We start from the raw sequence: 15545 nt of genomic DNA, 5'->3' as shown, positions 1-15545 counted from the left end.
TTCACACGGGCTGTCTCAGCTCCTTGCCGGGGGAATTCTGCATGTCCTGTGTGACCTCCGGGAGAGGACCTTTGAAGCTTGGATCTGGTTTCCCCAGACTTCGCCCCACATGCCCTTTCCCTTCGCTGATTTGATTTGTATCCCTTCACTGCGATAAATCATAGCCGTGAGTACAGCCATGTGCGGAGTCCTGTGAGTCAGTGAATCATTGAACCTGGGGCTGGTCTTGGGGACCTCTCCATACTCCTGCAAAGCCAAAAGTATTTTCCATCTGGCCCTTTAAGAAAAAGTTTGCCAACCCCTGCTGTGCACAGTCCTAGGATGGATGGAAGTTACCTGTTGTATATCTCCTATCCCCCAAGACCCTAAACCCCCCAAGTGTGTCCAGGTTTCCTGCTGTCTAGCTACTGGCCACGCACAGTATCTTGCATAAAGTATTTATGGAGGGAGGCAGTCAGCAAGCCTGTAAATAATGGATTCAGGAAGTATTTTTTAAACCGTGGGTGGTGAAATCAGTTTGAAAGGTTTTGACCAATGCTTTTCAGTGGAAGAACAGAATAGAAAGCATTTGCATATAGGGAGGCTACGTTTCATTTCTTGAAAAATGTGTTTCAGTTGCACATGTGGACCAGATGTTGTACTAGGTCGTAATGTAAAAGGATGTCTTCTAGTCCATTGCAATAGAAAATATATGAAGGCCACTGGATGGTAATCCCTTTGCCAGATGCTTGGGGAGACACCCAGTTAACCCTCCCCACCTCTCCGGTCGTCAGCATGTAACCTCCTTCTCCCCCACCCCCAGAACGTGTACTACACGAGTGGTCAGCAGATCCATGTGGGCGTCCTGAGCCCCACGGTTGACGATGACGACAACCGGTGCCTGGTGGACGTCAACAGCCGGCCACGGCTCATTGAGTGCAGTTACGCCAAAGCCAAGAGGATGAAGCTTCACTGGCAGTTCTCTCAGGTAACAGCCCAGAGCCCCCAGGAGGAGGCAGAGCAAAGGGAATGGGGAGGGTCCCAGGGGCCAGGGAAGGCCTGGGAGGAATGGGACACTGTGGCTAGAGGGAGGCTGTGACTCCAGGCAACTCTCGGGATTTATTGAGCACTTACTGTAAGCCAGGGGTTTCACATACATTAGCTTATTGGGTTGTTGTTATTATATTGTCATTGTTGCTGTTTTATTACCATTTTATTTAATTTGTCGATGTAAGGAAGCAGGCTCAGAGTTGGGAGTCACCTGAACCAAGTCCCACAGTAAGAGTAGGGCTGGGATTTAAACTTGGGTTTCTCCGACTTTAAACCCTCGAATTTCTTCTACACAAGCTCCTTCTCAGGACATGAAGCCCCAGCCTCCCAGGTATAGACAGTGCTGGGTCTGTTTTGATCTATGACCCCTCTGCCTTCCTCTCAGTAGGGGTCATTCTAGGGGACGAGGTTACCACACAGGGCAGTGTCTTGGGACATTTTGAAAAGGTCAGTCTACTTTGACTCATTGGGAGAGGAGGAAGGCGAGAGGTGCCAGGATTTCCTGGAATTTCCTGCAGATCATGGCCCAGCCAGGCACCTGCCACTCGGGGACTTTGTGTCACCCGGATACGAGTGTTCTTGAACTAAAGTAAGCTCCCTGACCCCTTCAGAGCCTTGCTTCTCCCAGGGGCTCTGGAATCACCAGGAAAATAGAGCTCCATCTGTGCGGCCGGCCTCTCTGTGTCCAGCCTCGTGCAGTTTGATGTTGATAAACATGGCGACTCGATCTCAAAGGTGACACTGAGATTAAATCACCTGGCCAAGTGTCCCTGGATCCGGGTGAGGCCTCGTGCACCTAGGCCCGGGTGAGCCCAAATGGCCCTGGGTCTGGGAGAGGCCAAGCGTCCCTGGGTCCGGGTGAGACCATGTATCCCTGGATCCGGGTGAGGCCTCGTGCACCTAGGCCCGGGTGAGCCCAAGTGGCCCTGGGTCTGGGAGAGGCCAAGCATCCCTGGGTCCGGGTGAGACCATGTGTCCCAGGATCCGGGTGAGGCCTCGTGCACCTAGGCCCGGGTGAGCCCAAGTGGCCCTGGGTCTGGGAGAGGCCAAGCGTCCCTGGGTCCGGGTGAGACCATGCGTCCCTGGATCCGGATGAGGCCTCGTGCACCTAGGCCCGGGTGAGCCCAAGTGGCCCTGGGTCTGGGAGTGGCCAAACGTTCCTGGGTCTGGGTGAGACCATGTGTCCCTGGATCCGAGTGAGGCCTCGTGAACCCAGGCCCGGGTGAGGCCACGTGCCCCTGGGTCTGGGAGAGGCCAAGCGTCCCTGGGTCCAGGTGAGACCATGCGTCCCTGGATCCGGATGAGGCCTCGTGCACCTAGGCCCGGGTGAGCCCAAGTGGCCCTGGGTCTGGGAGAGGCCAAGCGTCCCTGGGTCCGGGAGAGACCATGTGTCCCTGGATCCAGGTGAGGCCTTGTGCAACTAAGCCCGGGTGAGGCCACGTGCCCCTGGGTCTGGGAGAGGCCAAGCGTCCTTGGGTACGGGTGAAGCCAGATCCTGGGTCCGGGTGAGGCCGTGCGCCCCTGGATCCATCCGGGTGAGGCTGGGTCCCAGGCCCGGGTGAGACCACGCGCCCCTTGGGTATGGGTGAGGCCACGTGCCCCTTAGTCCAGGTGACGCCGTGCCCCTGGGATCGGCCGAGACCAAACCAGAGGGAGTCAGACCTCCATTACCACCATTTGTCCACCATCCAGAGCTGAGGGGTCAGTGCTGACATGTACACATAAGGAACTACTGGACATCGAAATTGGGTCTCAAAAGAACTGTTGGTCCAGGGGGAAGCTCGCTACAGATTGATTCATTTGCCTGTCAGCATAAATATTATTGCTCGTCTCACATTCAGTTCTTATTAGTATATATCTAGTGACATTTGATCTCGTTCATCTAGAGGAAATGAGGAACAACATAGACTGAGGAACAAGAACAGAACCAGAAGCAAGGAGGCATCGATCAGACTATCGGGCCTCAGAGGGAGGATAGGGGAGGGTAGGGGGAGGGTGGGGGGGAGGGGGAGAGTTCAACCAAAGGACCTGTATGCATGCATATAAGCCTATCCAACGGTTAAGTTCAACAGGGGATTGGGGCATGCGTGGGGAGAGGGGTGGGATGGGAATGGGGGGATGAGGACAAATATGTGACACCTTAATCAATAAAGAAATTAAAAAAAAAAAAGAAAAATTAATGCATGCATGCATGATGAATGAATAAATTAATAAATGAATGAACAACACAAAAAAAATAAAAAATAAAAAATAAAAAATAAATCACCTGGCCAAGATCACACAGCACAAATGTGGCCAAGCTGGAGTTCCAACGGGCCCGCTGAATCTGACCCCAGGCTGCTTCAATATCCCAGCCCCCCACAGGCAGGCCCATCTGCCTCCTTTTCAGCCCTCAAAGACAGACGGCCTTCCCACATATGCTCCAAAGTTGTGGACTGGATGGCTCAGCTCATCTGTGCAGATCTGAATGCCTTGGTGCCCCTCACTAACCCTCATTCATCTCTCCATCTGTGATTGGGACAGAGAAAGAAACAAAACAATGGGTGTCCTTGAAACAGACCCTCCAAAATCCAGCTCCTTCCTTACCTCATCTCAGCACATGGCATTGAACAGGGAGCCCCGCACAATTCCTGCTTGAAGGGACACAGTGAGCAACAAAGCAGGCCATGTTGGCATGTGGGGACGGGGCAGCCTTCGGCCACTTAGGCATCCATCTAATTGAAAGTCCCAGAACACTTTGGCAGTCACAGCTTTGATCCTTCTACCAAGGAAACTGTTTGAAAATGCTATTTTTAAATCCCTATTTGCAAATCCAGAGAGCTACTCTTACTTGATATTTTGAAATTAACATTTGTGAAATTTTTGTTTAAAGCAAAATGATCAATATTTATCAAGCGACCTGGAATCTATCCCCAAGGCCACAGTGGTTAAGAGCTGCTCTTGACAAGGCCAGAGGATGTTGGGAGACTCTTAAATAACTAAAGTCGTGTGCTTAGACATGTTTTCTTGCAACAGGTTTTTAAGCTTTACAAATTTCATGGGGATCCTACCAACTAGAATTTTCCAGTGCAGAAGTTGGGCTGAAAGGAGCTTTTAGTGGTGCATTTTAAATCTCCTTTCCGGCTGCACAGTCTACATTATTTACTCCCCTGAGGGCTGCATTTAGACTCCCCAGACACTCAGGCTGAATTAATTTCAAAATAATCTAGTGTGATTCTCCCTCGTTCGGCTACAAAGAAGAGAGGCATTTGCATATCTTAGTGTTCCATCTCATACCCTGACTTTCTGTTTAATGCCTTTCCTCTAACCCTGGGAAGCCCTTCTGAATTTCCAATGCTTGGGGATGGATGAATAGGGATGGCGCTCGATTCTGACACGGAGAAACCAGGTTTGACGAAAACATCTCTTGGCAACACGGACGCACACATCTCTAAGGAGCAATTTTCCAATAATAAACATTCTTTCCTTCAGTCATTCATCAAACATTCATGAAGCACAGGGGTCTGGGCAACAGGGATGCAGATGTGAGTCAAACAGGGCCTCTGCCCTGGAGGAGCTCATGGGCATGTAAACACACACCACACTGGGTGATGAGAGCAGAAAGGAGGGGGAGGGTGTTCTGGGACCCCAGGCTGACAGAACTCAGGAAACATTCGAGGCTTGTTTGATCTAGATCTTGAAAGTTGTAGGACAGTTCCCAGGTGTAGAAAGAGAGAAGAACATTCCAAACAGAGGCTCCGCCTGGGCAAAGTCAAGAAAAAGTAGAGCAGACTTGAGAAATAGAGATCAGGTTTGGTGTGGGTGGAATTTAGAGTTTTCAATGGGGCATACGAGAGATGAGACTTAAGAGTAAGTTTGAGCAGATAAAGGTGGTCGTCGGAAGCCATGCTAAGAAGTTTAGACTTCACCTTAAAAGCAAAGGGAGAAACTAAGGGAGGTTCTTAAGCAATGGATTGTGGTGATGGGGTCTGAGTCCCTCTGGCAGCAGAGTACACGTGGGGGGGAAGAAAAGGGGCTGCAGACAGGCAAGCAGATTAAGGGGCTGCTCCATTCTCCCTGTGAGAGAAGAGGTGACTGGTTGGCATGGGGGCCTGGAGCCAGGCAGCTGTTGGGAGGACTTGGAGAGTCATTTTAAGTCTATTGGAAGTAGTGATGGGTTACGTGGAGGTAGTTGTGAAGGGGGCTTATTAATCCAAGACCACCCCAGGACAGCTTCCTCATAGTCAGAGTTGTCCTGACATGAGGCTGGTAGTTCAGAGAAGAGGGAACACTGGGCAGGCCATCTGAGGCTATACAGCTCTAAATGGAGCTGGTCTGGAGGGTTGTAAGGGCTTGCCACCCCTGAAATTCTGTCACTCTAAGCTGAAGTTAAGCAGTCCTGAGAAGGGCTTTTCCACCTAGAAGCCCCACTGGGCCTGCCTTAGTAAAAAGCAGCACGCATTTGAAAATGAGCTGAGCTTCTTGTTTGAGGGTCATGTTTACCCCACTTTATGGAATTGTTATTTTACCCCCTGCCCCTGTCTTCTGTCAGCCAGGAGGCTGAAGGTCAGGGCCGTCTTACACTCTCAGAACCTCCAATCCCTCCTGAGAAGCCTGAGACAGAGCAGACATCCAGTGTGCTATTGATCGAAGGAAGGAGTCCCTGATTTAACAACTCACAAATATTCATTAAAGGCCTCTGATGTGCTAGGAGCTAGGTTTGTGGGAGACTCAAAGATGAACACAATCCTTCAATAGTCCTCCTTGCATGCATGATGCATGCTGAAAATAAAAATAAATAAAAAATAAATAAATAAAAACACAGACAAACAAAAAACAGTGCGAATGTACTTCAAGGACATTTCAATGTGATAGTCAAAGCGCCCTGCTCAGTTGGAAATCCCTAGTTCCTACAGAAAACACTTGTAAGTGGTAGCGCATCCCCGCTGCATGTGCTAAGTAGGGTGCTCAAAGTCACAGGGCCAATGTGCACTTCTCCCTCTACTGTAACTCCAGATGGGAGGGAGGCAGGGAGGTGGAGATGCTTTATACTAAAACAAGTGTGTGCACGGGATGGAGCGGAGTACACATTTGTATGACGATCTTTTAAAACAGGAGGCTTTGATGAATCGTCAGGTACCCAGAGTGTAGTTCATGCTGCCCCCCAGACCGGGGTGTGCCGCCACTCCCAATGGCTGCCAGGTTCTTTGGTGGAAACGTTAGCAGGGCCCATCTGGGAGACCAGGGCACACAGATCAGTGTTCCACCGGCGGCCGTCCCCACACCCCTGCCCTGTGCTGCCTCCTTCTCAGTGCAGCATGTATGCATTTCCTAAATGAGGAACATCCTGGACAGTGGGAGGTTCCTATTAACGCCAGGAGAGAAGAGAGTTTCCAGAGTATGAGGAGACTGACGGGAGGAGAGCTGAGCACAGAGCCAAGCCCCCCTGTCCAGGGACAATCGGCCCGGATTTGTGGGGCCCAATTTGATAAATTGATGCAAGGTGAGTACCCCACTCAGAACAGAACCTATCTGCAGAGCACATTTCCCAGGGAGCGCGGCTAATTCTGCCAAAGAATTTCCCAGCACAAGCGGGAAAGAGCTCTGACTTTCTCCTGCTCCAGCCAACACGCTCTGCTAGGAAGTCCAACTTTGAGAACCTTTTGTGCTGAGCAGAAAGACTCTAGTCGGGTATTTCACTGTGGCTTTGGAATAAAACAGCTTTTCATTCCCATGTCACATGAAGGGGCAAGTGTGGAACTGTCCAGTTTGGGGACTGGCGAAAATCTGTTCAGGCCCTGGCTGTTTCCTTAGTTATCATTAGCAGATGGCAATCAGCACCCCCTTCCCCCGCTGCTCACCTCACAGAGATCAGGATCCAGGACCAGGTGCGATGGCTCAGCTCCCCACCATGCAGACCTCGGGGAGGTTTGGAAATGTATTTATCAAGCATTCATATGGTGCTTACTATATGCCTGGTACTATTGTAACTGATTTATAAAGATTACTTGATCCCCATGATAATGTCATTAGGTACTTCAATTATCCTCATTCTACAGATGAGGAAACTGAGGCACAGAAGAATTGAATGATTTGTCCAAGGTCAAATCTGGGAATTCTGTCAAATGTGGGGCCCGTACTGCCTTGGTCTCACCTCTGGAAAGCCAGCGGATGGCAGCTATGGCAGTTCCGGGCTGGGTCTCCCTGCCAAGCCACGTCACAGGTGCGCCTGAACTGGCTGGATTCCCGCCTCCTTAGCACACTCCCTCCTGCCATCCTGCTGTCTTCATCCCCCCCCCCCCCCCCGACCCCACCCCCGCCTCGCTTTTCCTTTCACACTTGACATTGCCATTGCGCCATCCTCCGTCTACTGGAGCTTCACCACAAACCCCAGGCCCATCTCCCTCCCTCGGGCACCAAGTCTCCTAGAAGAAAGACAAACACCAAAGAGCTTATGGAGTCAATGCAGCGTTGGCTATTCATGATCCAGAGCGACCCCTTTCCCCTCCAAAATGGCTTAATCTCAGGTGTCTGTAACCAGCACTAACACCCCACCTATGCTTTCAAGTATTTGATTACTGATTATAAACTGCTTAACCTGGAAACACCCGCGCCCACGGTGCTTAAAGCCAAAGCCCCGCCTGGCCACTTGCCCAGGGAAAATTAATTAGAAAGGGGAGTGGAAGGGGAGCTCTGAAATAAACAGAGCGTACAGCATGCAGTCCGCACACGACCTCCTGGCGATCGCAACCGTGAGACCTGCGCGAGCTCAGGCCAGACGCTCCAAATGCCGCTCCTCAGGGAGGCCAGTGCCAGCGAGCAGCTGGGCCCAGCCCTTTCCCGGGACAAGGTGATAGTGTTTGAGGTCCCCTCTGTGGTCCCGGGATCAGCAGCACCAGGAAATTTAAAGAAATGCTTTTGGAGCCTCGTTGGAGACCTACTGGATCAGAAAAGTGGAGCCCAGTGACCTATGGTTTAACAAGCCTTTTAGGAGCTCTTTCTAACCCATCTACCCAGCCTACAGCTCCAGGAGGAGCCAGGTTGCTTAGTCTGGTGCTAACGGTTCCACCCCGAGCTGCCACAGACATACGCCTGGGGAAACTGAGGCAAGGAGGAAATGCATGGCCGTGCAATCTGGGGTCAGCTCCTCAATGCCTCAGCCCCAGGGACTGATGGACGACCATAGATCCGCATGTGGCTGTGGACACGGTCAGTGCTCCACGTGGAGACAGGATCAGTGCCCCCAGTGCTCTGGCTCCTTTTGCGAAGGACAAGACTGAAGCCCAGACCAGCACTTAACCAGGGTCACGGCCAGGGAGAGCCAGAGGCAGGGCTGGGAGCAGGGGCCCGTGTCCTTGGGTTCCGCTCCTACCGCCTCTCATGCCCTTGCTAGTCACCACTCCAGCGAGGCCCCGAAGGAGGAGGCACTAGGCTGGGGGCTGGGCTCCCAGCTCTAGGGATTATTATTAGGCTTCTTAAGTCTGTACATTCAGCTTTCGGTTTTTTTAATGCTGTTTCCATATTTAATTTGGTTCCTTTTCCAATTAAGCTCTCTGTGTGCCACAGCATCTCTCCTGCCAGGTTTAATTGCCCTTATTTAAATTCTTTAATTAAAAGTATTATGTGTTTCCAGATCCTGTAGTTGTAAGTATTACACAAATAATTTAGATGACTGGACTAGTAAACCAAGTGACTGCACCCTCCACAGGGGGTGGGGCCGGGCGGGGGTTCTGCAGCAAGCCTCAGCCCCCCAGAGCCCTGGGTCTGGCCCAGAGGCTGCTTGCTGGCCTTGGGTGAGAGGACAAGAGCCTGCTAACAGGTCCCTGATTCCTTCCTCTCTCCAACACTTAATGCTCAACACAGCAGAGTGACATGGGTAACATGTCAGCCCTACTCTGCAGTGGCTGGCCCCATCACCAGGTAAAATGCCAAAGTCCATTCTGTGGCTCTAAGGCCCCACACTCACCCCTTGGGTCTCATCTCGTACACCTACCCCCATGCCTACTCTGAGCTGGGGCCTATGTGCTGTTCTCCAAACACACCAGGCCTCTGCTGGTGCGGGAGCTTTGCTCTGGGCCCTGGGACTCTCCCCAGATATCCCCTGGGCTAACTCCTCTCCTTCACGTCTTCCTCATATCTCACCTTCTCAGTGAGGCTCACTCTGACCACTTCTCATCATTGCAACCTGCCTCACCACCATTCCTGAACCCTCTTACCCTGCTTGTCTTAGTCCATTCAGGCTGATATAACAAAATGACCGTAGATTAGGTGGCTTAAACAACAAACATTTATTTTGAAGGCCGGGAAGTCCAAGGTCAAGGTGCCAGCAGATGCAGTGTCTGGTGAGAACCCTCTTCCCAGTTCGCATATGGCAGCTTTCTCACTGTCCTCATGTGGGGGCGGGGGGTGGGGTGGGGAGGAGAGGTGAGAGATAGAGTGAGAGCAGTCATCCCTCTTGTGTCTCTTCATATAATCCCATTCATGATGGTTCCATGCTCACCTCCAAATACCATCACATAGGGGATTAGGCCTTCAACATGAATTTTAGGGGGGCACAAGCATGCACACACACTGCTCTACATTTTTGTGCTGCCTATCACCTTCTAACACACTATAGAATTTATCGTTTGCTCCTCCTCCTAGAATAGTCTTCACTAAGATAAGGATTATTTCTTCTTTGGTCACTGATGTTCCTGACACATAGTATGCACTCATTAAATATCAGATGGATGAATGGATGGATGGAACATGTCTCTGCAGTGAGTCTTCAAAAGAACTAGATTAAACTGGCTCTTCAGAGCCTCTTGGAGGTCAAGGTGATTTTCCTCTCTGGTCAAGAAGACCCCAGGTGTTGGGGCACGAACAGCTGTCAGTCTAGTCCACTCCCTTGAGACAGGCAGGGAGTGGAATAAATGGTGGGTGGGCTGGCCACTTATTCTGGTGGGGATAAGGGGCTGGCTCCCAGGATCCCCACCTATCTCTACCACTTCCTGACCATGTGATCCTGGGCAAGTCTCCTGACATCTCTGAGCCTCAGTTTCCAATTCTATAAAATGGTGATAATTAGCATCTCCACCTCTCAGGGTTATTGTGAGGAATACGTGAGATTGAGCATGCAAAGAATTTGATACAGTGCTGGGCATATGATAAGTAAGTGTTAACTTATTGTTACTTTTATCCCAGGTGCAAAGCCTGCATGTAGAGGTGCATTTTGGTAGCAACACCAGGCTGCTCCCAAGGGGGCTGAACTCACCAGGAAGGGACTGAGTGGAGGAAGGGACAGCTCCTTTCCAATCGCGGTGAATGGAACTTGCCCAGAGAGAGGCAAGACCCCAGAGTTTGTTCAGTGAGAGAGGTCGAGGTCTGAGAAGAAAGACAGGAGGGAGATAGCACCAGGGGCCAGTGCTAGCTCTAGTACCAAGGGGTGGCCTGGCCCTTCTCCCCCTATTCCAGATGTCTTTCTAAGATGCATGCCTGGGCTCTGCTCATTGGGACCTCCAGGTTGGCCTGACTACTCTATTGTAGAAGATTCTCCTTTCGGAGCTTCCAGATAGGGAGCTCTCCTTGGCCTCACACCCTGCCCTCCCTGCAGTCCCACGCACTCTCACAGAGGCTGTGCTTCTCCACACCCCACCCTGCTCTTGGCCTCACTCCATGTTTTCCACATTCTTCCCAGAGGCCACCCTGGCTGTTTCTGCCCCAGGGTCACCCTACTTCCTGTCTCTAGGGTGCCGAGGGCATGGTTGGGCCAGGGTAGGGCCTGGGAAATGTCATAGTTGAGTCTCTGAAGGAACACTTTACTTCTCAGAAACTGCCCCTGTCTTCCTCTCTCAGCCTTGGCACAGAGCCCTGCAGAAGGCTCAGAATGTTCCTGAGTGGCTGGTGGGAAAGGAGGGGGCCATGGCCTCCTGTCTGGGACCAGTTCCTCCAAGCTTCCATGGTCCAGGGGTTGCTGAACAGCCCCGCTGTTGGCAAGGCCTGGCCTGGCCCAGCCCCTGAGGACATGCTGAGCAGTCAAAATCTCCAGTGGAATGGAAGGGCACTCGGTCTGGCCCCCTCTGCTTGCTGTGCACTTTTTCTGGAGCCCCCACCCGATTCTATGAACAGCCTCATATCCGTTTGTTGTTTGTAGCTGATAAAGGGATTTCCCATCTGTCCTGCTCATCCTCCAGTAATCAGGACAGAAGTGATCATCTGACTTTAGAGATAATGGAACCAGAAGAGTGGAGCGGCTGCCCAGGGCCACACAGCTGACCACCAGAAGAGAAGCATCCTAGTTCAGCACTGTCCCCATTCCATCTCACACCCAGAGTGCCGAACCCCCAGCAGACGTCGTGAATAAGAGAGCTGGCTGGTTTCATCAGCCCTGCCTGCGCTGTACTCCCAGCAGTGGGTAGGACCACCGGGCCGGATGCTGGAGCATCAGGAGAAGCTGGATACAGTCCCACCGAAGAAGCACCAGCCACATGGCCCAGCCTGTGGGTGGGCAGCAGATGTGCTCGGCCTAGAGGCTGCGAGCTTTTACACAGAAGCCATAGAAACTGGGCCAGGCAGAGCCATGGGCTGGCCTTGTTTGGAGCAAGTGTCACAGGGATGCCTCTGTGTCCAAAAGTCCAGCCTTTGAGGGACAGGATCTGAGAGGACAACTTGAGGCTGTCCTCCACAGTCCCAGCGTGGTTCATGGTTCGGGACTGTGGTGTGGCCACCAAGAGTGCCCATTCCTTGGCTGTGTTACAAGAGCCTATTTATCGTCCAGTGGAAATGAGGTGATTTGTGCTCTGTGGTCAGTTCTGAGTGACACAAAACAAAAGGAGGGCAACCAGAATGGAAACAATATACAAAATTCTTCCATAAGAAACTCAACGTGGAAAAGCATGGGACTGAGGGACATGGGCCCCACCCTCCCCTGTCAGAAGGGAAGAGGTGGGCAGGGATGCTTCACTCACTCGAATGCTTCTGAAGAGGTTTGCCATCCGCAAGGCCATCTCCCACACACGGGACCTTGGGAAGTTCCACACCCACTCCCGAGACACACACACACACACACACACACACACACACACACACACACTCCTGACTCCTTCACCATCTGGCTTCTCACTCCCCCGCCTCCTTCACCCTCTGCTCAAAGGAGCTGGAATTTTGTTTTAATTTTTTTAACTGAAGAACAACACATACACACAGAAATATGCAAATATACGTACAAAAATAAATACTCAACTTGATTATTTAAAACCAAGTAAATGCCTATGCAAGCACCACCCTGGTCAGAAAGAGCACCCCACCAGCACCCCAGAAGCCCCCTTCTTGCTTCCTGTCATTTGCCACCCCCTCCACCCCAAAGGTAACCCCACCCTGACTTGAACACTGTGGTTTTATTTTGCCTGCTTGGGAAGTTTATAGAAGTAGGATTATGTATATATTCAGCCTGGTTTCCTTTGCTAATGTTATATTTGTGAAATTCACCCCTCTTGAGCAGAGCACCAGTGTGTCCATTTTTGATGCTGTAATAGTATTCCTTGATGTGAGTCACCGCTGTTTTCTATCCCGCCCTCCTATTGATGGGTGTTTGGGTTGTTTCCAGATTGGAGCTTTTACAAATCATGTTTCAGAAGGCACCTGGGTGCCTGTCTGTGGTGCACACCTTTCTGCTAGTTGTATAGCTATAGGTACAGTTGTTGGGTCGCAGGGAAGTGTCTGTTCAGCTGGGGCAGATACTGCCAGTTTTCTAGGTGGTGTGAGAACTGAGTCTCGATGTGCTCTTGCAATGTCAGTTGTTGCCATGGGGATGGTGGTGGCAGCCTGGGGATGACTTCCAGAAAGGACTTCCATCTCCCTTGCTCACAGTGGGCTGTTCACTGGGATGGGCATGGGTGCAGCTGGGGGTGGGCTCAAGTCTCCCTCTCCCTGCTGCCAGGCCTTCCAGGGCCAGCCCAGGGCAAACCTGAGCATGGTCACCCTGTCCTGTGACCGATTCCCTTCTTACCTATTTAAGTCATGACAGCCAGATTAATGATCACCTGTCGTGTTCCATCCAAGCGTTTTTGCTGGATGTTGAGGGGACAGAAATTGATAAAACATAGAACTCTCAGTCCAGCGGGGGAAAAGACAAGTAAATAAGAACACTTACTATCCTTCAGTAAGTGCTGAGCGGGAGAAAGCAGGAGATGGAGAATACCGCGCCTGCCGGGGGACTGGAGAGGAGGAGGAGGAGGCGGGGTCAGGTGGAAGGTGAGAAGCCTCTGGAGGAAGGAGCAGGTGCCGAGCCTTCAGTGACTATGGCATAGCCTGAAGCAGAGCATGGAGAGGACCCCAGGCACAGGGCACAGCTTGTTCAAAGTCTAGGAATCCTGAGAAAATGCAAATGGGTTCAGCAAACTACAAGGAGTTTGGTATCGCTGCAGTTCAAGGTGTGCAAGTTGCGGGGGACCGGGCCAGAGAGAGACGCAGCACCACGCTATGAGCATGCGCTACAGAGCCGGGCTCTGTCTTCCGGGCCAGATGTGCATCTGAAAGGATCACTACTCCCTGCCTCCTGAAGTGGGAAGGGGATCAGTGAGGAGGCTGATGCAGTTGTCAGGGGGGGGGGGATGATGGCCTGAATCAGGGCAAGTACGAAGGGATAGAGATAAGGAGACAGTCACGAGGCCTGAAGGAGGTGGAACTGACAGGAATCGGTGCCTAATGAGATGCTGGGGAGAGGGGGACATATACTGAGAATGCCCAGCTTTCCCATAATGATGCCGGGTTATGGTTGAGATGGGAAACACAGTAGGTTCTGGGGAAAAGGTGAGTTTTAGCATATGCTCAAGTACCTTTAAGCTACAAGGGGCCCACTTACATGGACCACCACCCAGCCCAAGCAATTCCGCTCATTTGGGAGGCCAAAGCCCAGCTGAGCACATTTTCAGTATAACTCAGAGATACTCAAAATGCTGACACCCAGACACATAGCCAGCAGCCCCAGGGTGTTTGGGGTATTAACTAAGTTTGCATGGCTACAGAACATTCCAGAACATCAGCAGCATGAGGAAACCATGCATATCCAGAGATGAGGGAGCCCAGTGGCCTTATAGACAGAATCCAGGAGCCTGAACTTGGTTGAGACCAGCACTGATGGCTCTAGAGGTCCAGCTGGGAGCACAGACCCTAAAAGCAGGAGGTCTGGTGATACTGAAATTCAGGCCAATCACGGGGTGGTCCCAAGGAACTAGGTTTTTCGGAGCAGGGCCCCAGCCTATGGTTATGGGGAGTAGGGCTTAGCCCCCCAGATAGGAGCCGTAGGAGCAACCCAGCATGCTGTACCCCTGCCGGGCAGATGGACATCGGGGTGGGGTACCTCTGTTCTAGTGAAAAGCTAGGGCTCTGTGAAGAAAACTTACACACAAGTTCATTCTCACACATCAGAGACCAACACATCAGAGATGGGAGCCCGAGGCTTCATGGGAATGCAGGCCCCAGATCTCCCGTAGCCTCATTGGATCCCAGACATCTAGACGCACACATAGTCCCAGCTGTCACCAGCCGCTAGGCCTCAGGCTCGCAGACCTCCCCATGTTGCCTGTACACCCTCTGACTCCACTCTCCGCCCTCGCTCCTAGGGAGGCCCCATCCAGAACCTCAAGTCCAAGCGCTGCCTGGAGCTGCAGGAGAACAACGACTCGGAGTTCGGCTTCCAGCTGGTGCTGCAGAAGTGTTCGGGCCAGCACTGGAGTATCACCAACGTCCTGAGGAGCCTGGCGTCCTGACCCACCTGGACCCGCCCCGCCCGCCCCTTTGCTACTGTGTAGCACCTGCTGCAACGTTGCCTGCTGTCCGCGTGGGTGGTTGGAAGTCCTGGAACCTGGTTGGTGGCCCCCCCCCTTAAAAAGCTTTCTATTTCCTATTCAATTTTCATGCAGTTTCTAGAAAGATGCTGAATGGTGGGTGGAGGTAGTTAATATCATAAACTATTTTGCAACTGTAAATAGGGGACAAATGGAAAATATTTATAACTGTCAATAAAATACTATTATTAAGAAAAGGGTTTTTGCAGTCTTTTTTGCCTGGTGGAGATTCATGCCTGGCTCCTCTGAACCTGGAGTTCTCACAGCCACAGACACATCCCTGCTTGCCCTTCCAGCTCCGCGCCCCTGAGAAAGGAGACCCGAGGGCCCTGCAAGCAGCGAAAGCGGGTTGTGCGAGCCGCCAGGTTCCTTTGTGAGGCCCAGGGTGGTGAGAAGGCCACTGTGAGCTCGGGGGCACCTTGTCTGGAAGATAGCCTCCGTTCTTCATCCCCAGAGAAAGCAGGAGTGCTCACTGGCCCCTGGAGCGTCCTCTGCGGGCCATCTGCTGGGCTTCAGTACATTCCCCTCTCCTGAAGTCACCTCCGTCACCTCCCAGTGCTGTCCACCGCTCAGCCCCTCAGCAGTGACACCACCCACAGCAAATGCCCCATCCAGTCGTTAGCTCCATCCTGTTGTCTCCTTCCATGAATCGTGGTGCATTCGCTTCCCTTCCCGAGGCTGCTGGGACAAAGAACCACAAACTTGGTTGCT

The 15545-nt window shown here is 52.0% G+C and overlaps 1 protein-coding gene across 4 annotated transcripts in view; it reads left to right on the top strand.

Annotated features, from left to right (window-relative positions):
* Positions 1-15033, top strand: part of GALNT18 (polypeptide N-acetylgalactosaminyltransferase 18) — a 288829-nt gene extending 273796 nt beyond the window's left edge. For all 4 annotated transcript variants that reach the window (XM_028159854.2, XM_054724626.1, XM_054724625.1 and 1 more), the window contains 2 exons: positions 803-967; positions 14610-15033. In XM_028159854.2, the coding sequence (XP_028015655.1) occupies positions 803-967; positions 14610-14756 (312 nt within the window). In that variant the 3' untranslated portion in view covers positions 14757-15033. The remainder of the gene's footprint in view (positions 1-802; positions 968-14609) is intronic.
* Positions 15034-15545: the final 512 nt, after the last annotated feature.

This window comes from Eptesicus fuscus, chromosome 13 (genome assembly GCF_027574615.1).
Source record: "Eptesicus fuscus isolate TK198812 chromosome 13, DD_ASM_mEF_20220401, whole genome shotgun sequence".
NCBI lineage: Eukaryota > Metazoa > Chordata > Mammalia > Chiroptera > Vespertilionidae > Eptesicus > Eptesicus fuscus.
This window is presented reverse-complemented; position numbering and strand designations above follow the sequence as displayed.